The 26627-nt window shown below is 35.9% G+C and overlaps 3 protein-coding genes across 3 annotated transcripts; 2 read left to right on the forward strand and 1 right to left on the reverse strand.

The window, feature by feature from the left end:
- The first annotated feature begins 1131 nt into the window (after positions 1-1131).
- On the forward strand, positions 1132-8561 carry LOC109218255 (rho GTPase-activating protein 5-like). The gene is made up of 5 exons (XM_019382608.1): positions 1132-2091; positions 5371-5491; positions 5650-5769; positions 6968-7198; positions 7767-8561. The coding sequence occupies exons 1-5, from the start codon at positions 1682-1684 to the stop codon at positions 8340-8342; spliced, it is 1458 nt and encodes a 485-aa protein (XP_019238153.1). The 5' UTR covers positions 1132-1681; the 3' UTR covers positions 8343-8561.
- A 2580-nt stretch (positions 8562-11141) lies between these two features.
- Positions 11142-12497, forward strand: LOC109218256 (uncharacterized serine-rich protein C215.13). The gene has a single exon (XM_019382609.1). It carries the CDS (start codon positions 11363-11365, stop codon positions 12275-12277), a length of 915 nt encoding a protein of 304 aa, XP_019238154.1. The 5' UTR covers positions 11142-11362; the 3' UTR covers positions 12278-12497.
- A 1868-nt stretch (positions 12498-14365) lies between these two features.
- Positions 14366-22200, reverse strand: LOC109218257 (N-carbamoylputrescine amidase). The gene is made up of 9 exons (XM_019382610.1): positions 22008-22200; positions 20347-20395; positions 17122-17213; positions 16865-17016; positions 16695-16741; positions 16569-16602; positions 16142-16308; positions 15035-15131; positions 14366-14937 (listed from the first exon to the last, which is right to left on the reverse strand). The coding sequence occupies exons 1-9, from the start codon at positions 22094-22096 to the stop codon at positions 14762-14764; spliced, it is 903 nt and encodes a 300-aa protein (XP_019238155.1). The 5' UTR covers positions 22097-22200; the 3' UTR covers positions 14366-14761.
- Positions 22201-26627: the final 4427 nt, after the last annotated feature.

Here is a 26627-nt window from a genome sequence, read left to right on the forward strand (position 1 = left end):
TGAAATTTTGTGCTAACTATGACTGCTCATGGAAGACTTTACACAAAGGATAGACTGCAAAGATGGGGAATACAAGTTGATCAAGAGTGTATATTATGCAACAGTGAAAAGAAAACCATACAACATCTGTTTTTTGAATGTCCATATGCAAAAACACTATGGAGCAAACTCTTAGCATGGCAAGGCATTGCCAGACCAGTACAAGGGTGGGATGAGGAGCTAAAATGGGCAGAGAAATGGGCCAAAAGGAAGACTGCAACAATTGAACTATACAAAATGGTGCTGGCAGCTGCAATTTACTATGTGTGGCAGGAAAGAAATGGTCGAATTTTTAACAACAAGACAAGAGGATGGGAGACAGTTTGCAAACTGATAACACAAGAGATACATTGTCGTAGTAACAAGAGAGTAGAGAAAATTTTGCAGAAATTAGATTGGTATCCAATGTAATAGATGTACATGATAACTAGGTGGTGGGGGGAGAAGTTAGTAGGATAAGTAATATGTAAAGGTTTGATTTACTCTGTAAATATTTTCCTGGTAAATGAAAGAATTAATTACCAAAAAAAACATACAATTTCTCTCAGTTAATCATTACTCCCTCCGGTCCAAAATAAGTGATTTTTTAGCTGTTTTCACACAGATTAAGAAATTCACCTTTTAACATTAATTACCTATGAAATTGACCATATTAACCTTTACTATCTCTTCACATAAATACTCCTAACACATACTCCAACACTATTTACTCCAAGGGCAATGTAGGAAAAACATAATTAATTCATTCTTGAAATCTGGAAAAATTACTTATTTTGGACCACAAAAAAAAGACCAAAAAATCGCTTATTTTAGACCGGAGGGAGTAGTTAATTATATTCTCACTTCAATTCAACCATTAAGCTGTATTAAATTAAAATTTTGGTGTGTGTGAGTTTATTTTATTTGTGTGCTCTTTAAAGAATTGTTTGTTGTTTTTTCTGTCAGCTGTATTTTCTCCTCCCAAACTCTTAAATGAGCCAACAGCTTATGTGGCGAGAACCCATTGGCCACACAAGGATGACACCATAAAGAACATTTAGTAGAAGCAATAAATTTCCAAAAGTACCCCTCTCTCTTTCTCACTCTCCTCTCTATCTCTTCCTCCCATCTCCAACAAAAACTATACTGATTCCGATTCAAGAACCTCTCTACCCACTAACCCAAAATCAATAAAAGCAATAAACAAATACCCTTCAAATCCAACTTCACAGCAAAGCATTTCAACTCTTTTTTTTTTTTTCTTTTCTTTTTTAATAGTACTTTTAAAAAGACTGTCTTTATTGCTTCTTCAACGCGCCATTAAAAGGGCTAGTTCAAGAAACAATAAACAATATGACAGACTTCGTGATTCTCACGTCCCACATCTCTTAACTTGAAGAAACTAGCTTACCCCATTTTCCCATTTCTTAAATCCAATTCCTTTTTTCCCCTTCCATTACTATAACCATATTTTCTTTGTCAAAATCCAAGAATTGGTCTTTACTGGGTTTGATGTTTCTTACCATTTCAATCTAAGAATCTGAAAAAATCATTTCTTTACTGAGTTTGGTGGGTTTTTGCCATTTCAATTCAAGAATCTAGAAAAAAAGATCATTTCTTTATTGGATTCTTGATACATTTTTATACACCCTTTAAAGCAGCCATGACAGAGGTCCTCCACTCCTCTTCTCCTTCCTCTTCTTCTCCTTCAATATCTACACCTACACACAATGGCCACACATTGTTTATAGAAGAAGAAATTGAGAGGGGTTCTGAGGTTGCTGTTTGTGATTCTGAGGAAGAAATAGAGGAGAAAAAGAGAGAGAAAGAAAGAAGAGATCATTTGTCTTTATTGGCTCTTTTAGTGACATTGTTTAGGAAGAGTTTTTGGATGGCTTGTAAGACAGATAGGGAAGGAGGAGGAGATCTATGTGGTGGTAGTAGGGGTATGGAAATTGGGTGGCCTACTAATGTGCGCCATGTTGCGCATGTTACCTTTGATAGGTTCAATGGATTCTTGGGTCTTCCTGTTGAATTTGAGCCTGAAGTTTCCAGAAGAGCCCCCAGTGCTAGGTACATTGTTTTACTTTTTTGTGATTTTTGATGAGGATTTACTTTATAGTTTATCAAAATTTTGTAGAATTTGTGGTGTAGTAATCTTGATATCCTTTGTGGTGATTAGATTTAGTAATTCATCATTTGCAAATATGGAATTAGAAGTTTTACTCTTATGCTATTTTGGCTCCTACTTTAATTGACATTGTGAAATGTGTTGTGGAGGTTATGTTAGGATACCTCAGGAAAGGGAAAACTGGAAAAAAGATAGTTAATAGTATTTAATAGTTAGTTGTAGAGAGTCTCTCTTTAAAGATTGCTTAGGTTGGATTTTCAAATCATAAGCAGACATGTTATGTTTTCTGCTGTCTCATTATCATCAATTTTGTCAGTACTGTTAAGCTTGATTGGAAAATCCAACCTCAATACATTAAGAGTGATTGAAGTCTTGCACCCGAGGGTGTGGCCTAGTGGTCAATGAAGTGGGTGAGAACCATGAGGTCTCAGGTTCAAAATCCCAGCCAAGGGCCCAAGGCAAAAGAACTAAGTGATTTCTTTCCGTCTATCTAAGCCTTGGTGCATAGAGTTACCTATTGCTGGTGGGAGGTCGCAGGTGTCTCATGGAATTAGTTGAGGTGCACGCAAGCTGGGCCGGACACCACGGTTATTAAAGAAATAATGATTGAAATCTCCTATTACTTGGTGTTGCGTTTATCATTTCCATGCAAAGCACCTTGTTGTGTTCCCGGGGTCCTTTCTTTTCTTCATACACTAGTTGATTAGCTATAAGTCCTACATTGAGAATCCATCTTCCCTCCACAGAAGCTTCCTGAGAAGACTCGATATGGACACGTCTAGCACTTAGTTATGATCCTATAGATAATTACTTCTAGACTCATACACTTATAATCTTTGATGTTTGGTGTCCCCTCCTTTATTATGATTGCTATAAAAGAGGCATTGAGACCTTTTTTGAATTTTCCCGTCTAGAAGAAGTTGTGAATTGTTTCTACATCCCCAAATGCTGTTGGATAAATGCTATAGTGAAGCCATCAGGTCCCTGTGCCATGTCATTAGCACAATTGTTGACAGCTTTGCGAGCTTCCTCTTCTTAGAACTCCTTTCCAATCAATTGTTGATCCTAACTCGATGTGATTGAAGTCTATTCCCTGCAAGGATGACATCCAATTCACCTATTTCTTATACATCTATATTGAAACTCATAACTATCCCCCTTACCATATCTCTCTTGTGAATTGTTCTCTCATAATTGTTGCTTCTTCCAAGTTCCTCCCATTAGTAATAACTTGTTGGTGGAAAAACTGAGAATTGCAATGCCCGTTAGAAATTGAGATTTATCTCATAGTTTGCAGTTACCCTCATTGTATTGAATTTTGTGGGAAAGATTGTTGGGGTATACATTTGAGCATCAAATCATAGAATTTTTCTTTTTTTATATTGGTGGTGTTTGGGGTAACTTGTGCATAGCTTGACTAATCTACCTAGCAGATTGTTGGTTCAGCCCATCAGCACGGCCACATGGGTTGTCAAGTAGCTAGGATTCCAACTTGAAATCTCTATGTTGTCACTCCCATAGCTCAACCGCTAGGCCATCCCCTAGGGAACATCCTATGATCCATTTTTAAGATAGTTCTTACATTTCCACTTCCTTTTTATTTCTTTGTGAACATAATATAGTTGGTACAAATTGTGGTGAAAGAGGTTGGATATGGTAATTCATTCTTTCAACTCATTGAATCTCTCAATTTTTCAACTTTTCATGAAAAATTTCTCTGTGTGTGATCATTATTGTATTCTTCAAAGTGTCTTGTCTTGCCTGAGCAGACATTCCGTGTGGTCAACATTGTTACAGATGAAGTCATCTGTCTATTACAAGTAGATTTATACTATGTCTTTGTTGTACTTTGATTCTAACTATAATTGTTAAATAATTTAGTGATCTACTCCTTATAGGTTAATTCTTAGTTCTTGACCATGTATCCCATTTTGAGCTTTATATTTTACCTTAGACAACAGTTAATTTAACTTTTCAAAGTGAATCTTTCCTATTTTACATTTTTTTTTTTGAAAGAGAAAGTGTAGTCCTAGTCAATCGGCCATATCAATGGTGTCATCCAGAAGAAAAGAAAGTATTGAAAGAGAGTTTAGTAGTGAAATATGGAAAAGATATTATCTTTGTGGGTTTACCTTTATAAGATTACAAAGCGAGTTATATGCTAATAAAGCACCTTCATATATCTCACTTATCAAAAAAAAAAAGCACCTTCATATATCTCTAGATTATTTAAAAATTCACGTGTTGATCTATAGGTAAATTGGAAAAGAGATCTTTTCTTTTTTGTAAATGACAATTACAAGGAATTTTATTGGATCTTTATCATGTTAATTTGCATTAGAAGTGGCTGATTGGTAGCAAAAATGTCCTCTTGTTATATTCTGCCTGAAGTTACCAACTAATGTGAGTTTTTGATTCATTTATCTGCTGATTTTGTTTATGTTGTTCCTTGTCACAATATGATGAAAAACATAATCACTTCATCAGAAAATCTTCAGAACGTAATCAAATTGGGAGTGAGTCTTATCTTAGTGCATAAAGTCCTCCATCGGTGGGTGAACCATTAATGTGGTTTTGCATTAAATTGTTGGCTACCAGTCATGTTGCAGTTTCGATGAATGACACATAGCCATCTCAATTTCCTAGTTTTCATTAAAAGCAATAGCAATTATCATATCTTCTCTTTATCAAGTTAAAATTTCTCACATTTTTGGTATATACAAGGATGTTTTTCTCTTTTAAATCATAAACTAGCAGACTTGTCTAATTTGTAGGTTCTACTCACTGCTTCTGTTTTGGTCTGCAATTAAATTTCTCCTGTTTTAATTTTTAATAAACTAGCAGACTTGTCTACTATGTGAAAAGATTGTGTGATCTTAAAAAATGGCAATGTAATTTCATAGGTGATTGATTTAAAAAGAAATGTAATACTTGAGTGCATTAAATGCTGTAACATTTTAGTTATATATTTATGGCGACATCTTTTATTTCTGCTCCAGCTAGTAGACCTTGAAGATAATTAGGATTCCTTGAAAACATCTTCATGAAAGAAACTGCTACAGTTCCATTTTTGTCGTTAGTGAGTTGCTTGGAGTTTTTGTGGATAGAAGATTATTATGATGTTACTGGTATTATACATTATGATAGTCATGCAGATATAAACTCTTCTATAAGTATGACTGCATCTTGAAGTGCTATTGACTTTGGTATTCCATCTGTAGTACCACTGTATTTGGAGTGTCAACGGAGTCCATGCAGTTATCATTCGACTCCCGTGGGAATAGTGTTCCAACTATTCTCCTTCTAATGCAAAGGCGTTTGTATGCTCAAGGGGGTCTACAGGTGCGTTCTGCGTTTTGTCTTATTCTTTCAAATATTCAAAAACTGCATTAACAATATTATTGGATGTCATTGTTATCCTCCTCATCATCATCGAGGAGTAGTGCTGTGTCCTATAATTGTTCATTATCATATCCGAGTTGTTTGTATTACGTGGGCAGGCAGAAGGGATTTTCAGAATAAATGCTGAAAACAGCGAGGAGGAGCTTGTTAGGGAGCAATTAAACAGGGGAATAGTTCCGGATGGGATTGATGTACATTGTTTGGCAGGTCTCATTAAGGTATATTTCTTCAGACTTATCTAATATATTTCACCCTTTGTGAATGCTCAGAATAACTGTTAATGTTGTATGCATTCATGCATATTAAACATGTGTGCAGACAAACGTGCACTTTTTCACATTGGTGTGTGCACCTACGTTATAAGAAATTAATTTTGCTTAGGAAAACCCCGAAATTTTGCTGCAAATTACAAATACACGATAAAGGAAATGCTTCAATTAGATAGCATATAATATGGTACCTTGCTTCAAATTATGCAGATTGGAACATTTGCATTAATTCCGTTATAGTTATCAGATAATGGGATTCTGAGTGTGTCATTCAATGATATAAGCAACTCATTATATAAATAGTACTGGCCGCTTTTGGAGGTTTAAAGGCTTTAAGCACGAACAAGCGATAAAAGTCTTGTAAACTGCCTCTTTGCCAAAACTGTATAGGTACTAGGTAATAAGAGAAGTGGAAATAATAAGCCTACTCTTCGCATGGTCAATTATTTTTTGTAGTTCTTGGTAACTCAAGGCATATGATTTCTGATCATATCCTAGAATCGATGAATGTATAGAGATTCAGATTTCTATTATGAAACCTTGTGTTGATTACTGCATTCATATCTTCCTCTGACCAGTTACTAACATTTCAAAATTTTATGTTCCTTGCTTCCTTCAGTCAGGAATCAAATCTAACATGTTCTTTCATTCTTTTCTTGTACACTTGCAGTAGATGACACCACAACTTGAGATTGAAGCAACTTAGCCTTTTTATTTGCTTGTCAAATTTTACCAATTAGCTGCCAGATCATGTGATGGATTAGTGAAGACGAAACTCTAGAAACTTGTGATTTTTAAAATGCATCTTAATTAGTAGAAGTCTACATAATTGCACCTTATGATGTTGTAAGTTTGTCTCACTAAAGTGACTTTGGTATTACAGGCTTGCAATTAGACAACTTCCTTTTATGTCCTTGACGTTTATGGTTATTTTGTGAACTATGATGTTTCTGCTGTAAATATAGCATTTTATGTTTCACCGGTTTAAATGACGTTAGAGTGATCCCCTTCATCATTGCTACCTGTTGGTGGTTTCTTCAGTTGAGGCAATAAAAAAAAAGGTCTTGATAGATATTTCTCTATTTTGGTCTTTGAAAACCTGTTGTTGGTATATTTATCCTTGATCTGACATCATGTAACTGAACAGGCTTGGTTCAGGGAGCTGCCAAGTGGGGTATTAGATACTCTTTCTCCCGAGCAGGTCATGCAATCCCAATCAGAAGAGGACAGCATTGCACTCGTGAGACTTCTGCCACCAACAGAAGCTGCTCTGCTGGACTGGGCTATCAATCTCATGGCTGATGTTGTCCAGGAAGAACACCTTAACAAGATGAATACGCGCAACATCGCAATGGTGTTTGCTCCTAACATGACACAGGTAATTTCTGGGCACTTGGTTTCTTTGACTATATGCACATTGTTGGCATTTGCTCTTTGGTAGCCGAGATAATTTGTAAGTAAACCCCATAAACATCATGGCCCTATGCGCTCCCCCCCCCCCGGCCGAAATCCCAAAATTGAAAAAAGATACATAAACAAGATGGGAAAAATTATAACTAGCGAAGAGGAGGGAGGTGTGGGTTCTCTCCTCAATACTGGCATGAAACTTCCAAGGGGACGGTTTACCTTCCATAAGCTGAGAATTTATAGCTAAGCAAATAGAGAATGAGTTGAAATTTGGAAAGCCAGTTGTATGGTTTCCTACATTTATAAACGGGTAACTCATTTTCAATGTGAATCTACTCCATAACTGTTGGAAGAAAATGAAATAAAAAAATACCGCAAGTGAGAACAAGTTGCAATTCTTATTCCTTCTTTCCTTTTTCTTAAATCAATTAACATCTGCACCATTAAACTGGTTCTGTTTCCGTGGATATCTCCAACCATTTCTCCTCTAATGGCTGGATCAGTATAATAAGTAGTAATTTAAAGCTTCTTCCTTGCAGATGGCAGATCCGTTGACTGCACTGATGTATGCTGTCCAAGTAATGAATTTCTTGAGGACCCTCATCGAAAGGACCTTAAAAGAAAGAGAAGATTTCCTTGTTGAACCGGCTTCTGTTTCTAACCTAGGGCGGCCTGATGAGAATGGTCGTCAAAGTCCACCGCAACTATCTCTGGAGAGCACCAATGAATCAGATGAACTGACTGAGCAGGTATATACTGTAGAAGAGCCCGATTCAGCCAAGGTGTCTGAATCTAATCGAGTAGATAACATCACTGATGATGAATATCTTAGTTATACAACTTCTTCAGAGGAATCCGACGATAGTGTATCTTGTGAAACTCCTATCCATGTTAATACCATGGCAAGAGAAGGCTGTGTGACAAAAGGTTCAAACTTTGAAGAGGACACTCAAAGGATAGGCCAGTCAAGTGATTCTAATCAGACGAAGGATGTTCTGAAAATCGATTTAGAGCCAACTGTAGTTCAGTCTCTGGGAAATGATAGTAAATCGAAAGGAATAAGCAACTTGAGCCGCATAAACTCAATGACAGAGCGGATAGAAGCCTGGCGGTAAAGAGGAGTGAACAACTTTCTATGCTGACTAAGATGGTAACAGTTACTATTTGGTTGTGAAAATGTGAATGGTTAATGCTTCATGTATGTGTTCTAGTGTACTGTCGGTGGTTTTTTTAACTGGTTACAGTTTGATGTGTACATTATACAGTCTGCTTTCTAAATACTAGAACGCGAATATGATTGATCTGCACCTGCACAATGTGGATGTCCACCTCCATATACTTTATTGCCTAATCTGTGTGGAGGACCAATCCTTTTACTTTTCTATTGATGAACTGTATTTGGTATGTTAGAAATGCTGATGCTTCAGGACCACAACAAAGATAAAATTTGTCAAATTCTGATGCTACAATAATGTTCTCATATTAGTAAACCTGATCGAGGAAAAACACTCTACTGGAAACAGCCTGCCTCTCTGCCTTCTTAGAGGTAGGGGTAAGGTCTGCGTATACACTACCGTCCCCAGATCCCACTTGTGGGATTACACTGGGTTTATTATTGTTGTTGTTGATCGAGGAAAAACACCCAAATAATGAAAAAGCACCACTAACAAGTCATTTTTGTGGTTCCATAGTATTGTTATGCGATAAATTGCTGTAGTGGCCTTTCATTTTCTTTGAAATGAATTGGATGATCAATATTATGGATCCACGAGATTCATACTCAGCTAGTTGAAAACTACAGGCAGGGGAAGGCAGAGTTAGGTTGATTTATGAGGGTTAGCTGATAGCAGTAGGGAAGGGGAGCCTTGGCGTAACTGGTAAAGTTGCTACCATGTGACCAGGAGGTTACGGGTTCGAGCCGTGAAAACAGCTTCTTCCAAAAATATAGGGTAAGGTTGCATACAATAAACCCTTGCAGTCCGGCCCTTCCCTGGACCCCACACATAGTGGAAGCTTAGTGCAAATATGGAAAGGAGTATGTAGATAAATTATATATAACCGACATAACTCACATTTAGTAGTTTATCGTATTATGGTATTTATGATGGACATTATAGAAGAAATTTGTTTATGCGCAACTAATGTTCCTATATTAAATATTAATATTATGTGATTATTGGGCCAAGTGGGAGAGTGTAAGATTTTCTTACGTTAATTTATTGGTGGCCCAATAAGTTTAAGGCCCATAATTAATATTTAATTAATGAGCAAATCTCATCCGTCTGATCGGTTACTTGATGGACGTACCGGATTAAATAAGTACCTCTATAAATTGGTGCTCTCCCCACCCATTAGGTTACCGCATTTTATTCTCTCTTCCATCGCTAAAGGCGGCGGTAACGAAAGCTAGGGCAAGGGGCGAGAAACTAATTTACCGATTAACGCTTCCGCTTCACAATAATGGATTCCGCTTCAGGTATGTTTTCTATGACGATTATACGTAAGATTATCATGTTCAATATGCAAGTCTGCCCTTTAGTTGATAGCAGTAGTACTATTTTAGAATGTGAAGTGTATACTAGTTTAGGGAGGTGTATCTGGAAATTGACTACAATCTAGCAATTTCGTCAATTAAATAATAAAATCTAATCCAGGATGTGCTAGTATAGGTGTATAACCTTTCAGCAATCACATCAAAGATACTTATGGAACACGACTTCAAATTGCATGATGAGATGGAAAACTACAGAAAGTTGCTGAGGTCCCTGAGCCTTTTTAGTGCTGTCTTGCATGTATAAGTGGCTTTCACTCCATAGTAGAGACCACTTGACTTTTCTCATGGTAGTTCCTTATTATTGCGCTTACTTTAGGTCTATGTTTGATAGTTGATATGCATAATGAGGGTTTATAGGGCCGACCCAACTTGCTTGGGATTAAGACGTAGTTGTTATAGTAGTTATTTATTTCTTCTTTTTCTGATATCGTTGGTGTTCGAACCAGTTTGCGCGTGCATCTCGACTATTTCATTAGGCACTTGCAACCTCCTACCAGCACAGATACCGGGTAACTCTCTCCACTAACGCTTAGGCAGATGATTATTACAGCTTGTTTGGATGGTTGTTACCTGTTGTATTGCATCGTACTGCTACTTTATATACAATTAATGTTTGTTTTGATTGTTACTTAAATTTTATTATATCGTATCGTTAAATTCGTTGTTACGTAACAACGAAAAATGCAACTTTATGGAATGATCCATTTGTTGTGACTGCGTCGTTACCTTACTTTTTTCTCTCATCTTGCCCTTTTTTATTATTAAGTAATCTTATTTTATCCTTTATCCTATCTTTTTATATAATAATTTTATCTCGTACCTTATTTTTTCTTTATAATATTGTAAGTTTATTCTTCGTATTGTTGATGCATGACATAATGAAACGACGGCAAACAATACAATCTATCCAAATATTGTAAACATCAAAACGATACAATACTATACAATACATTATAAAACGATACATAACAACCATCCAAACAAGTTGTAAGAAATCTAAACACCGGTGTTTAAGATTTGCAGCCACTTCATTAACCACTAGACCACAGTCTTGATGCGGTTCCATATAAACAAATGATAGTGCTTTTGTCTGGCTGATTATAGAAGCAAAACGTGTTCCACGTGAGAATTTGAAGAAATAGAGAGTTTAATAAACTAACTAGCCAAAGATTAGAAAGTTAACCCTATCATTCAGTCATTACTTGAACAATATATATAATCCTCTTGGACTTGCAGTATATTCCAAAGTCAGTTCATTTCCGCGTAAAAAGTAGTTGAATGGTTATTAAGAAAAGATAAGGGAGAAAGAAAGAGAAATTACAGTTTGACATGTAAAATAGAGACCACGAAATGAATAGAAGATTTATAACCACTCATCTTTTATTCTACTTTTCAAAGTGAGAGGTACTCCTACAAAACAGCACCTTTAATTTCCCCTCTCTTGACTTTATCAGCAATCTCGTGCATATTTTCTTCCTTCTACACAACAAGAAGAAGGTCTTTACCTTCAAAAATTTACTACGAGTACTATTTTGTTGGTCTTGTGCCAACTAACAAAGAGAAAAAAAGGCAACAAAAACAATGGCTGCCTGTGGAAGCCTACAACACATATTTGAGAAACCATTGCCTGAAAATCCAACACTTATTGAATCCCTCTCCTCAACCTCATGGAATAATTCTAAATCCTTGAAACCTAATATTGATAACTCCTCCTTCACTGAGATTTTCGGCGAATTACATTTTAAAGAAAACAACTCTTCTATATCTTCCTCCTCCTCCTCTCTTGTTTCTTCTTCGTCATCTTTTTCTTCTTGTCTCCCTCAATCATCTGCTTCATCATCATTGTCGTCTTCTTCGTCGTTTTTCCTTGATGCAATCCACCAATCTGAGATTGAAGGGCTGGACAATATTAAGGACAAGTATGAAAGAAACAAGAGCCCTATTTCAAGTTATTATCCAAATACCAATAGCTGCAGCCAAAAGAAACAAGACAGGCATAGTGATAGCTTTTCATCAAGAACATCGGATAGTCTATCGATGTGCACAGAAGGCCTTGGATTCGAGAGCTCTGATGACGTTGAAGACCTAATGAACGATTTGAGTATCGAGAATCAGAAACAACAACAAGAAGAAGAAAAAGGGAGAACGCGCGTTCCCTATAGGCCAGAGAATCAAATAATTATTAATCATGATTATTCAAAGAGATCAAGAACAAACAAAGGGTCATTTCCACCTCCTATTTCTTGCATAGGGAGAAGTGGGAAGCCTTGGGTTTGCTTTAAATCATTTAGGGAAGATGGGAGGTTTATTCTTAAGGAAATTAGAATTCCTACTCAAGAATTCTTGCATGCATGCAGAGAAGATGGACGTTTAATGATGCATGTTATTCATTCAGATGATGAGATTGTAGATGAAGATGAATACGAAGACGAGGACGAGGACGACGATGATGATACACAGAATGTTGAAGAAGAACATGATGCAAAGCATGTATAGGAGTTGAACATCAATAAAACATGTATTGCATGAAAGCTGTTTAATTTTGTTTCGTAGTTTTTACTTTTTTGGTATTTCCTTTGTCTGCTATATTCCAAAGTTGCAGGAAACCTGCAAGATATAGTTTAAAAGCTTTGTTTTTCTTCTTCTCTGCAAATTTTGCAAATAAAGAGAAACTGCAAAAGGAATTCTTTATTCCATATCTGGATGCATTTTACTATAGGATTTTTTATTATTTACTTGCTACATCCTACATCACACTTCTTGGGGTGCGACCCTAAACCCTGCAGAAATGCGGGATACTTTGTACAAAAAGCTACCACTTGCTACATCCTATAATATTTGTTTTTTTTTTTTTTTTTTTTTTTTTTTTTTTTTACTGTGAATTGAATTTCTGTTTAAGAAAAAGATAAACATTTCGCGTACTATAAATTGAACTTGTCACTACTTGTTTGGATGAAAAAATTTCCCGAATACTGATAGCCAGTGTCTTTATTATACAGACCAACTGTAAAACAAAAAAAAATTATACTATTAATGTAGTAACTTGTTATAGCAAATTACTTTAAGTAGAATCGGGGGTCGTTCGGTTCAATCACAGGTTATTCTGGAATTATAACCACGATTATAACTAGGATTATTTATTCTACTTTCAATATGGGATAAATATTCCCAGGTATAAAACTTATTCTGATTCTAACTAATGCCCTCAACCAAATATATAATACATTTTATCCCAAACTTTAAATCGGGGTAACTTACTTAATCCCTTCAACTAAAAGGCTCCTCAGTATTTTTTATTCCATCCGTACATAAAACTTAAACTCTTAAAAAAAAAAAAAAGGAATTTCGAATGTCATTTGGGGGTGGAGGGGTTCTAGGAGATGGGACAAGGGAGGTAGCTCAAAGACACAGTAATCCTATGTTCAGATGAAGATAGACTGCAAAATATCTACAACTTTTTGTAGCCGAAAGTATATGAATATGACCTAAAGAAGCCACCTATATTCTAATTTTTGTAGACACATGTAACAATCCGAATCACTAACTAGACATCCTCAAAAACCTACCAATGTCCTTAGGACCAACAGAAGAGACACTCTAAGAAAGAGCCAACGTGAGTTTACCAAATAAAAATATCAGTTTCTCTCACAATCACAAAGTAAAATGGAGAAAAGTTTTGACATTTGTAGTTTTAACACCTTCAAATCAGTCTAACAAACAGGACGCTTTTCCTGTGATAATAGGGATGCCCTTTTCAAGCAAAGAATTCGTATGGACTAGATGAGAAAAGATAACAAAACATCACAGAACCCTATGCAACATAATCATCACTGAGGGCAACCCACAAAAGAGGATATTTTACAATGCCTCATAGGCCACAGAAACTCCTTTTTTTTTAAGGAAAAAATAATTAAAATAACAACAACAATAACAACAACAACAACAACAATGTTGTTTGAGCAAAGCTCAGACGCACCTCAACTACCCCACCAATATGGAATCACTTTTCCTACAAAAGCTTACAGCTTGTTTGAATAGTTATATTGTATCGTGCTGTTACTTTAAATATAATGTTTGTTTTGATTTTTTAATTAATTTTATTATATCGTGTTGTTAAATTCGTTACTATATACGCCGAAAGTACCACTTTACGACCGATTTGGTATGGTCACATTATTACCTTGTCTTTTTTTCTCATCTTGCACTTCCTTATTTATTAAATAATCCTATTTTATCCTTTACCTTACCTTTTTATATAATAACTCTACCTCGTACCTTGTTTTTCTTTGTAATATGACAAGTATGTTTTTCACATTGTTAGTGCATGACATAATAAAATATTTATTCATCAAAACATAGATTTTTTCTAAGCAGAATAAATCTGTGGCCTTGGTGTTTCCAAGTGGCTGTAGCAATTGGATCATTCATTCCACAAGAAACAATTCCAAACTAAATATAAGGCAAAGAATATGTTCATTCAATCTAAATGGATCAAAAACAGAATATAGAAGGACCGAAAACGCAATCACTCTATCTAAAAATCAAGAAAATGATACGATGAAAGATATTGTGGACCACCAGATATAGCTCCAATGCTTTCAGAGATATATTGAGAAATTGACAAATCAAGGTATATGTCTGGAAATGGTTTTCTAAAATGGGATCTTCCAGAACAGCCATCCACCAGTGTAAACAAATACAAATCAAGGTCCCAATGATGAATGTGTTCACTACTTGGATGAGACAAAAACCACCAAAGTTGCACATTCATGCTACTTCTGAAACATTGAGGGATTCAAAATCCCTAACTCTGCCATTCATTGCAGAAAGTGTAGCATGTGACAGATTACAGCATATAACGAGTTACACGACAACAGAACTTGAATACAAGATTATATTTAAGTCCTCACTCTTTTATTGATAAGATTGACAACAACAAAAAAAGGGCAGGAGAATAGGCGATACTTGGTCCATCTTGAATCACTTGACTGGGTTGCTTCCATCTAATGTCAAAAGAACCTTATATAAATCAGGGCGTCGATCACGAAATACCCCCCAACTCTGCCTTTTGGACTTGATTTTGTCCAGATCGAACTGCGCTACAAGAACAGCTTCCTCTTTATCATCAGCAGCTGCTACCAACTCCCCAGTGGGCCCTGTTCATTTTTAAACCAGGTTCAGAGCCCCTTAGCAACATAAGGCGATAGATGTTTTTCAAGTTCTATAGCTACAGATTTTTGTCAAATAGCTTACCTGCAATGAAAGAGTAGCCGTAGAATGTTATCGCGCTTTTCCCATGCTCTGTCGCAATTGTCTCCTTTCCAATGCGGTTTGAAGCTACTAAAGGTACCTGAACACGATAAAAATTAAAGTGGACAAAGTGTTTCTAGAAAAAAACTGAACCAAATTGATTCAAACCAAACCATAAATTTAAAAGTCACTTTCTTGGCTTTGGTCTTGTAAAATGAGTTGAGAACCAACAATTCGAGTTTGGTTTTATTTGGTGTACTAAAACCACAGAAATCGAAATTCTTCTTTTACTAAAAGTTGCAAATAATTGTTGGTTTCCTTTTCTACACAGAGAATGCATAGGAAAATGGCATACATAGTGTACAGTAAATTGCTATGCTTGTCGTGAAGAATTGATTAGCAGTGTGTGTGTGTGTGTATATATATACGGCACATCAAATAGAATATGAATCCAGATTGGGGTACATATAATGTCAGCCCTAGAGTTGAGGAAGAAACCCACACCAAGAAAACACACAGGGAACAACTGAAATAGTCCAGTTTTAAGCTCAAATAGGAGCTATGATAGAAGGGGTTGGTTAAGAGAGGAAAAGCACCTTTGATGGCTATTCCAATCTGTCCAGCAAATATATAAGAGGGGCATGACTCAGTGTTTCCTTTTTCTTGCATAAACTTTTTGTTGTACATCTCTTCAATTCTTGTCCCTTACAGAGATTTTTACCCAATTGTAATGCAGGTACGTTGCTCAGCCGAGCAAAAGAATGATTAAAAGAAAAGAATAAGCTAAAGCAGCTCGGTGTATAATAAAATTAATAAACAAGGATCAAGATGCATAATTAACATTTTAGCTGGACAAAATTCTAGCTTGGGACACAACTTTCCTTGTTTTTTTTTGGCTATGCTAAAACCCCACCATCCCAACCCCTTGCCCAGGAGTCGAATAGTGGCCCTTTTCCCACTTTTGCTCCCTCGGTGACTCGAACCCCTAAAATCTTATGATTGAAGGTGGAGGATCCTTGCAACTAGGCTATCCTGCTCATGCCAACATAAACATCCCTTTTACTTATCATTCTTAACGAAAAAAAGTTAAAAATGAAAAATAAAGCTTACCACATTAGCTCCAGCATGTCCTTGCATCACCCTCCTCCAGTGATCACGAGAATCAAGTCCATCATCTTGAGGTTCAGAACCAATTGCAGTAGGATAGAACAGTACTTCTGCACCTTGAAGTGCCATAGCTCGAGCTGCCTCAGGAAACCACTGATCCCAGCAAATTGCTGGACAGAATTTAATAACAGTCAATACTACCGGTAGTGTATCTTCAGTTTTCACTGTATGTACAACAAGAGTATCTTTGTCCTCTTTAATAAAATCTTAAAATTACAAAGTGAAGTGTATGTAAGTACTTTTGGAGATTTAAGGTTTTTGCCCACAGCAGCAAACTTTTATTTTTCTCCTATGTATCCAAATGTTCATCAAAGGTAGAGAGAACACAATGAAACCTAAAGAACAACCATGACAACATATATTCTCTTACCAACTCCAATTTTTGCATATTTAGTCTGGAACACCTGTTTATGAACACCATTACGTCCATGAGCAAAGGGGAAAGCAGGAAAAATATCACTATCACAATATCGTAACAGGACTTAGTATTCCTTACCTTAAAACCAGTGTCACCAGGATTGAAGTAAAACTTTTCCTGATAACCTGCAGAGACAAACAATTTAAGAGGATAAAAAAGGAGTATTGAAGAAAGTGGTTGAAGGGAATCTAACAGAATAATGACAAGTAGCACAATGATTTTGGAATGTTCTTACAAGTTTTACTAACCAGGTCCATCGGGAATATGGGACTTCCTGTAAAGTCCAAGATCTGTGCCATCAGCATCAATAATAGCCACAGAATTGTAATGCGCATTATTTGCTTCTTCAAAGAAACTAACTGGTATAACCACTCCCAGCTCCTTCGCAAGCTTCTGCATCCTACAAACATGCACATAGAAAGAACAAGCCAGGTTGTTATTGGAACCTTGACACATATGCTAACGAAACCAGCAATAAGACACCAGAAGTAATCAGAATTTTCACCTCACAATGGTTGGATGCCCCTGATATGGTTTTGCTCCATGGAAGAAGTCCTCCCTTTGAGCTTGACAAAAGTAATAACCCTCGAACAACTCCTGAGATGTAAATAGGGAAGTATCAATGAAACTGGACTGCAGACATGCAGATGAATACCAAATACTTTCAAAAAGTAGTTCATAGGACTACAAACTTCAAGAGTATCACCCTAACTCTATAAAAATATCATTAGAAACTCGAAACTGTCTAGCTTAATCACTTGTGTCAAGAATAAGCACAACTGCTAAATGCTGAGCTAAACAAGATTACTAGTCAAAGTGATAGGTCAATTCAAATTGATCTGACAACTCCTTAGGACAGTAATCATTAACACTTAAACAATCATATACAACTTTTTACCTCATTCTATAGTTATTACTTATTAGTTACCAACACCTATATAACACTGTAAACACCTTAGCTCTAAATCCTTTCTTTTTGTTAGCCACACTCCTAAGGATACTTATACTAAAGTATAATGATAATATATAACGGAAGAGTTAGACTCCCCCTCTAAAGATTCAAGAAAAACCAGTACCATACGCTGAAATTACAGTAACCAACACTGCATAAGTTTGATTCACTTCAATAGCTTCAACTGGCATCAATTTCAGTCAGTTCACTTAAGTTCATATGTTTTAACCAAATCTGAACCTTTCTGACACACTCAGGCCAAACCGAATCTTTTTTTTCTCAAGGCCTGCTCATACTGCCCCCCACCACACACACAAAAAAAAACCCCGTATGGGGTGTTTGTGGGGGGGGGGGGGGGGACAGCTGTTCAGGATTCAGGCACAGCTTCTCTCATATTTATCTTAAAACCCCGTTAAACTTAAATATTTTACATTTTTACTACTCTTGTTTAACTCCGAACACTCATTGATGTGTAATGATGAGATTATGGAAGTGAACAGTCTTGGGCCAACTTAAATGGGGAAGATTATTGACAAAACCGTTGGTAAGATTTAATTACTTAACGGAGGATACTTGAATACTTTTCAACTATGCTGTTACTATGCTTTTCCTGAGCCGAGGGTCTATCAAAAACAGCCTCTCTACCTCCACAAGATAGGGGTGAGGTCTGCGTACACACTACCCTCCCTAAACCCAACTTGTGGGATTACACTAGGTTTGTTGTTGTTGTAGGATACTGGAATATTCGCAAATGTCTCCGACTCGAATATGTTATATAACCAGTTTTAATATTCTTCTCCGTTCATTTTAGCTAACTTCCCAATCATGTTCTCTTGAATCTAACAGCTAAACCAAATGAACATTTCTATTTCAAGGCTGTTTGAAGCGAGTTGAAACCAAGCCAAGTACCAACCACGTCTCCAGAATATGCTCCAATCTGGAACAGAAGTGGCACAGATTTCTTGAACTACTTTGTTACGCATTAGCATGAGCAAGAAAGTAGACAAGAGGAAACTACAAAGACGAGTTTAACTCAAATGGTCCTACAAGTTTGGGGGGGACGTTTATCTTTGTCCTTATATTATGATCGCGAGCATATCTAACCCCTTAAGTTTAGTAGCTGTGAGATATGCCCTACAAGTCTATAGTCTATACTTCTTGCTTTGATAGCAATTGTTAGTCGCTTACTTAAATTTAAAAAAACTGAGTGCTTCTGCTATCAGTTAACAAGCTCCATTAAATGTGACAAAGTGGTCCGACGCTGCTCATGGTTCCTTCTATAACCACCTCCCTGCTTCAGCAATTATCCCTCATTCTCACACCTGTCTACGAAAAAGAGCCAGTAACAACAGGACAAAATTGTCGTATGAAATGACCCAGCACTCTGTTAAAGACCCGCTATTGTTTTCCAACCTTACTGGCCATTAAATGGTACTTGCTCTCTCTGCATTCAAGTTACGTTTCCACACTTGCAATGCATGGACCAAGAAGCACAGGAGTTATGAAAGAGGTCAGGAGGGAGCTAGGAGTTATCAGGAAATTTTCAGAACTATTTCTGAATAAAGCTCTAAATGCTTAAGAGAATGGGGGTGCAGGCGAAGGAACTGGTTAGACTAAGCAACTGAAACAAAAATCAAGCGGAGAAAGAGACAGAATTTTTACACAAACACATAAGAAATATATATACACAGAGAAAAGAATGGTTGAAAGGACGCCCGAAAGAGGATAAAATACAGGAAGAGCAAGGAGAATCATCATACTACTTTAATCGATCAGTGAAACTTCAATTCTGAATATCATGCCTATTGATTTCTAGTAATCCCTATCGACTCACTTATCATGTTCTTCCTTTCCGTGCCCCTTACCTGAGCTTATTTATTATGTGAAGATTCTTCATCTGGTTTTGGAGCAAGCACATGCTTTATGCTAAGTATTCACGACATATACTTATTTTCGCTTAAATTTTTGAACACTTGCCTATTATATTAGTATAATGGTCTGATATTCAATAGATTGTTCTTTATCCTCTTATCTGTCTTTCTCTCACTCTCTCTCTCACTCTCTCTTAATGTTTTCATGTATAGTTATTTTTATAATGGTTTCAATATCCTGGAAAAAGACAGTTGTCCAGCAGCCATGGTTATTTAGGTGCTGTTATTATTGGGAGTGGTAATAACCTTTATGAGCAGAAAGTTTTGAAGTACTTTACTATTTGGCTAGTTGTGACTTAGAAATGATATTGACTATCTCGATTGTACATGTAATTCTGCATCCACAGTTGAATTGCAGAATAAACAAGACAAAGATGCTTCTAGTTTAAAATAACAAAGCACAACAACCATTCCATCACATTTACAGAGTTTGTTAACAGAGACCGAAAGTTCTCAAATATGCTCAGAGTTGTACTACATTTATGGAAATAAATCTTCTCCCAAACTTAAGGGACCATTCGATCAGGAACTCTCATAAGAACTGGCCAAGCAACTCCTAGTGTCAGTTAACATGCTGTTGACAGGTATGACCAGACTAGCATTCCATTAAGCTATGCCCTAAGACACGCCAAAGGTCTCATCTCTAACCTATTAAAGACCACCAAACCTTTAAATATCACTTTCAACAATCTCAGTGTAAACTACCACAATTCGAGGGAAAACAAACAGCTCGGGAATAAAGTTCCAGCACTTGAACAAGGAACAATGGATAAAAAAGCTGACAACATGTTCACACATGGGTTCTCGTGTAATAGCCAAATATTCCAACAATGGGGCAGTCTTGTACCTGTATGAGGATGATATTTGCACCCTTCTGATGAGCAGCTCTAACCAATCTGTATCAAAGCCATAATCTTAGAGCCACAATATGTAAGGACCTGTTTGGTTTTGATGTATAAGATGAAATCATGGTATAAAATTTGGTACTGCTTTATCCGGTGTTTGGTTGTATTTTGAATCTTGCGTAGCTAGTCTTAGTATACTTTACTACAGCAATTGGTGTATTATTTCCCGCCTATAGCATGGTATAACAATACAAAGATTAAACACTAAAAAGCAAAATTAGCCTAATGTCTTTTCCTCAAACCCATCATTAACACCCCCCATTTTTAGTACAAATAACCAAAGGCCCGATTTCAAAATAATCTCTGCATTACAATTCCTGCACCACTGGTTTATAAACCAAACGACCCCTAAATGTCATCAAGATAATTCCCCTTTTGCAAATCTAAAGAATACATAGAGCCTGTTTGGATGGGCTTAAAAGCTGGTCAAACCAGCTTTTAAGCCCTTTTTAACTTGTGGAAGTGTTTGGCAACCAAAAAAAAGAGCTTAAAAAAAGTTAAAATCTGCTTAAAAAAAGCTAAAAGCAANTGCTTAAAAAAGCTAAAAGCAATAAGTTTTACCCAACTTTTTCTAAATTGGCTTAAAAGCCATATTGCTTTGACCAAGTACATTACATTCTTATCCCTTATAATTTTTCTTAATCCCGAAATTACCCCTAAAACCTAAAATATGCTATCTTTTTCTTTTCTCCGTTCTGTTGCAGTAGCCTTGCTTTCTTGTTCCTCTTCTTCCATAACTTTCCTCTCTTTTCCTTTTATTCCTTTCTTTACTCTTTCATTATTATTTTCCCATCTTTTCCTTTCCTTCCTTTCTTTTCCAGTGGTGCTCCTTTCCCGTCACAATATTTTTTATAATAAACATCACGAGTCAAATTTGACAGGCAATTCACACAAAAAAGATTTGAAAGTTAGAAACATCTAAATATATTTCATTTATATGTTCATTGGCATAGTAGTAAACTAGTTAAATTATTATTATATGCCATTGGCCAAGTGGTTATTTTAGTCAAATTATTATTATATGTTATTAAATAAATAATTATATATATTAAAATTGTTTTATCAAATCATTGAGAACTTAACGAGAACAAGACATAAATTTGAATAGGAATCAATTTAGCATTAAAAACTTGTAATAATAAGCTTATTTTTAGTGTTATCAGCTTTAAGGATATTTCAGTCATTTTAAAAGAAAAAGTGCTTAACAACACTTGTTTACCAAACACTTTAACAACTTTTTTTAAGTTTCAGCACTTTTATCCAAACACGTAACTGCTTATTTATAAAACAAGCTCCAGCACTTAAAAAGTGCTTTTAAGCACTTGTGCTTAAAAGCCACTTTTTTTAAGCCAATCCAAACGGGCTCATATTTGCTGAATGATACCAAATACCAATTCCTGTACCAGTGAGCTACAAAATTAACCTCTTATATTACAAAAACATTCTAATTGTGATTGACATATGAGGACACAACAAAAGTCTTCAACTTTTTAAAAATCCTAATTGTATTTATACTGAAATTGAAAAAGTAACCAAAACTGGCCATATAAGTAATTAAATACATATATGCAAAAGGGGCTATGAAAGAAAGAGGAAAAAAAACCTCTCGGCAGTGGCGACGTTGGTGGAGACATCGTCGGTACAGGCAAACTGCAGAGCAGCAACAGTTACCAATCGCTTCTTCTCCGCCATTTTTCGCAGAGTGTGAGATTCTCTGCTGAGGGGAGTGAGATAATTGGTATGCTTTTCCAATTGTACAATTATAGTAAAGTTAAATGACGAATATTCCTATTTTAAAAGCAAAGGCGGTGGTAGGTGTGTGTGGATTGTTTATTTTCTTGGAAAGGAAATTTAAAATGTTCTTTTGTTCACATGTTTTGATTCCAAAAATTAGCACTCCAACAACTTTACTGAAGGAAATTTCTGTTATATTTTAAATTTGAAAATTAGAATTGTAGAAATATTTTGGTTTTAATTATTTTATTTTATTTTTAGCAATATGCTTTAATATGAAGAATGACCCGTTAAACATCACAAGAATTTAAGGATACTTCGGTATATTATGTGTTAAAATTCTTTTTTTCTATAGTTATTCTTTCTTCTGTTACTTCTCATTTAGAAAACAAGGATATTTTCATGATGTAATTCTATTTTGGCTTTGATTATTTAATAAATATTTCTTGCCTTCAGGAAAAATATTCTTTTTTCCCTTGCTAATATTGACCTCAATTATATATACAATCTCATGTAAAAGGATGGAACTCTTTCCTCTAAAATGTCTAGTACAATAAATTCAATGTTTGTACGTACAGTACTTTGATGCTAGGATAATTCCTTGTGCATCACCTCCATCAATAACTCGAGACGACTTCGGTTTTTTCTTTTTTTTTTTTTTCCTTTCTTTTGTAAAGTTTGTAGAGATCTCATTTTGTTTTTTGTTTTACCGTAAAAGGCTTCATGTATATCTTTTGTGGTAACAAATATGAATATTACCATAACAATCAAATCAGTTTTTACATCCTACGAGCCTCTAGTGTTTGAATGGATCCGGAGATCCAGACTCTAGATCTCCAAGCATATCAGCACATCTAGTTACATAGCTTCTGAATCAACACCTTTCTTTTCCTATCTCTTTTTTTCCTATACAATGTCTCCAATCTATTTACAATCTCTTTTCTAATTTGTTCATTTACAAGGTCTATGCTTACATTTACTTTCCTAAATATTTTCCAGTTTCTTGCTTGCCAGGTGTAATACAACATTGCACCCCATACAGCAACAATTATTTCCTTCTGGACTTGGCTCAATCTTCTCCTTTGGATCCATTTGATCAACTTACTAGCTTCACTGTTGTGAATTTTGATGCCCATCTAGATGCTCAACTTATCCCTTAGGATTGCTATCCATTTGCATTGTCCAAAGAGGTGTGTCTGTGTCTCCACCTGAGTCTGATCACATAGGTAACTGTGTTGATCATCTACTTGAAATTGTAATTTCTGCATTCTTTCCTTGGTTAGCAGTTTGTTTCAACACTTCCTGTATATCTGGTTTTTCATTAATCGAGTAGCTCTATAATTTACAAAAGTAACTTTAAAAGAGTTATAATAACAATACTTTCTTGACAAAACAACATTGTTAAGTTGATAAAAAATGTAGGATTTTGAATATCTTTTCTTCTTACCAAGGGATAAGAGAGCCAAAGAAATAAATTATTAGGCATATGCATGTTCTCCTTTCTTCAGGCTTGGCGAGGGAAGGAGCGTACGGAATCATGATTTTTAAGTATTAGGATATTAATAGCTATATTTGTCTAGTAATAGGTACTTTTGTCGATGTTTGCTAATTAAAATATTTTAAGGACTTTAATTTGAAAGGAAAAAGAGAGAAAGAAAAATATAATCTGGGAACAAAATATCGCGATATCATTGTTTAGAGAAGATCCACATTCCTTATTTTTTTTATATATTTTTTAAGGACTTTAATTTGAAAGGAAAAAGAGAGCAAGATAAATATAATCTGGGAACAAAATATCGCGATATCATTGTTTAGAGAAGATCCACATTCCTTATTTTTTTTATATATTTAAAAATCATCTGGTATCCAAAATTCGTGAATTTTGATTAATTCAGATTTACATCGTATAAGGTCATCAAAGAAGGAATAGCTTCCTATCAGGTTTATGGGAAGGGTTTTCGAGAAAAATAGAAACAAAAAATGCTCTCTAATATTCACTCTCCACCGTCATCTTCCATTCCACCTAAACCACCGGATATCTCCACTACCCCACCTTCACCACCATCACAACCTTCCAAAACCAATCTTTCCACAACCTTAGACACTAACATGATTATTGATACAATGGAACCTACACAAAATCCTACTGCTTCAAATACAAAATCCTATCTAAATACACTAATCTCCTCTAATGATACCTATACACCAACTACCCAACATGCACCGTTAAAACTTGGATTGGTGCTAAATGATGAACTGGATACACCAAATGATCCATCCAATTTCATTCCAATTTCTCTTGAGGAAAAAAAATAGGATATACAAACCATGGCAACATGCAGTAAATTGTAAAAGTATATGGACGCAAGATTGGACATCAAATACTTAGGCAAAAAATCTATACTTTATGGCAACCCACTGAAAATCTACCTCTCATTGGTTTAGGATCGGATTTTTTTCTTCTTAAATTTCAAAAAGAAGAAAATAAGAATCATGCACTACATGATGGACCTTGGTTCATCTTAAATCACTTCCTATCTGTTCGTCAATGGGAACCTAAATTTATGGCTTCTGAAACAAAAATAACTTATTCTGCTATATGGTTGCGATTACCGGAATTACCTACGAAATTTTATGATTTTCAGATTCTTCAGAAAGTAGGTAACAAAATTGGGATATTATTAACTATTGATACTTGCACCTCTTCAACAACTAGAGGAAGATATGCCAGGTTATGTGTTGAAATACCAATGGATCAACCTTTACGTACACATATTTACCTTGGAAATCATAAGCAAAATATTTTTTATGAAGGATTAAATTTGTTATGTACTAAGTGTGGTCGGATGGGGCATAATCAAAGGGTTTGTACCTATCAATTACAAGATAAACATACTACTGATATGGCAACCAATACACTTTCAACCATTTCTACCCCTAACTTTGCAAATAATCATGTTACATCTACTGAGGAATGGCAGACAGTGCAATTACCCAAACGAAAAAATTCCATGCCAATCAATCCTTACAAAGCAAATCAACTACAATCAAGGCAACCTTTGGGTGATAATCCTACAAAGTCTTCAGGTAAGTATGTATCCACAACCCCTAATAATCTTCCTTTTACAAAATTAACCATTAATAATACTACTCTTATACTTACTACTCATAATAGTCCTAAACAACCTATAACCCCTCTACTAACCGCTAATCAATTTGCTACCCTAATACCAAATGATTTGGATAAGTCTAATCCAATTAATCCACTAGATGACAATAACCTATTACCTCCTTTAATTTCCACTCAATTGCCTTCCCAATCGGCCCAATTACAAAATGAAGGCTATTCAAAGCCAAGTCGCAGATAGCCACGATAGGTACACCCACATGCAAAATATCTTCCTTGGTCCAAACACTCATTATTCACCATCCCAAGAAAACCTAACAAAAAATCTACCCAATCACCCCATAATCGGATTACAAACAACAATGAATAACCCTATAGCTCCCATGCAACTAGGGTATGATGGTCTTCCCACCCCTTCAAACCACTCAAACACACAACCAACAAATCAGTCATTCAAACCACCCAAAACTACCATAGAATTATCTTCAGCTATAGTTCATTCAAATCCGAATATATTCAATACAGTTAAACCAAATACTACACTCAAACCACACTCCCAATCCATCAATCAAGAAGATGTTCTCACCCAATCTAATTATCTACGCAGACCACAAACTTCACCCAGGCAACCCACTCATCGTCTCCAACACACCAACACTCCATTCTCCCATCCTCCTCCTCATTTGATAATGGAACCCAATACCATTATCTACACAGCTCAAACCCCCCATGCACCAACACATCTAACTTCCTGGCTCGAGACAGGATTATAGAATCATGCATTAACTTTCACGATGGAGGTCAATCATCAGGAGGTGACAATTCTCATAAACCATCCCAGGGACTTAGCACAAATAGTAGCGGAGGGCATGCAGTTAGGGACGGAGATCTATGGGAGATACCACTGGTCCATGATGCAAGCATCATATCTTGCACCATATCACCCAATTCCTCTCCCAACACCATATTGGGATCCACTCCATCTTCACCCACATCTTCTTCAAATGCCATTTTATCCAGCACCCACTCCTGCCACACCATGGATCCAACCCTACGTGAATCCACCAACAAATATACTACCACTGGAACCAACAACACTTCCAACACCAACTCCATCACCAACTCACTCACCACCCACATTCCCAGTTCAGTCGAACAAGATACCAACTTCCAGGCAGAACTAGAAGCAGCAGTCATTTACAATAGAGAAACATGACCAATTCATGCATGTCTCGATGGAATCAAGGTATTTGTCCAGAAAGAGGACTACGAAAGAAAGATATTCATAAGGTGTCCTCTGAATCTACTAAAAACATCATTAAGACTAAGGCCAACTACAAATTCAGACGTGTGGAAATATGC

This window comes from Nicotiana attenuata, unplaced genomic scaffold (genome assembly GCF_001879085.1).
Source record: "Nicotiana attenuata strain UT unplaced genomic scaffold, NIATTr2, whole genome shotgun sequence".
NCBI lineage: Eukaryota > Viridiplantae > Streptophyta > Magnoliopsida > Solanales > Solanaceae > Nicotiana > Nicotiana attenuata.

What these genes read in the sequence shown, in the direction of transcription:
- LOC109218255 (XM_019382608.1), top strand. Translation starts at nt 1,682, where the DNA reads ATGACAGAGGTCCTCCACTCCTCTTCTCCTTCCTCTTCTTCTCCTTCA. An exon ending in GTTTGGCAGGTCTCATTAAG is followed by an intron (nt 5,770 to 6,967) that starts GTATATTTCTTC and finishes GTAACTGAACAG; the next exon opens with GCTTGGTTCAGGGAGCTGCC. An exon ending in TTGCTCCTAACATGACACAG is followed by an intron (nt 7,199 to 7,766) that starts GTAATTTCTGGG and finishes TCTTCCTTGCAG; the next exon opens with ATGGCAGATCCGTTGACTGC.
- LOC109218257 (XM_019382610.1), bottom strand. Translation starts at nt 22,096, where the DNA reads ATGGCGGAGAAGAAGCGATTGGTAACTGTTGCTGCTCTGCAGTTTGCC. An exon ending in CAAATATCATCCTCATACAG is followed by an intron (nt 17,214 to 20,346) that starts GTACAAGACTGC and finishes TTTACATCTCAG; the next exon opens with GAGTTGTTCGAGGGTTATTA. An exon ending in CTGGTGACACTGGTTTTAAG is followed by an intron (nt 16,603 to 16,694) that starts GTAAGGAATACT and finishes GTTCATAAACAG; the next exon opens with GTGTTCCAGACTAAATATGC.
- LOC109218256 (XM_019382609.1), top strand. Translation starts at nt 11,363, where the DNA reads ATGGCTGCCTGTGGAAGCCTACAACACATATTTGAGAAACCATTGCCT.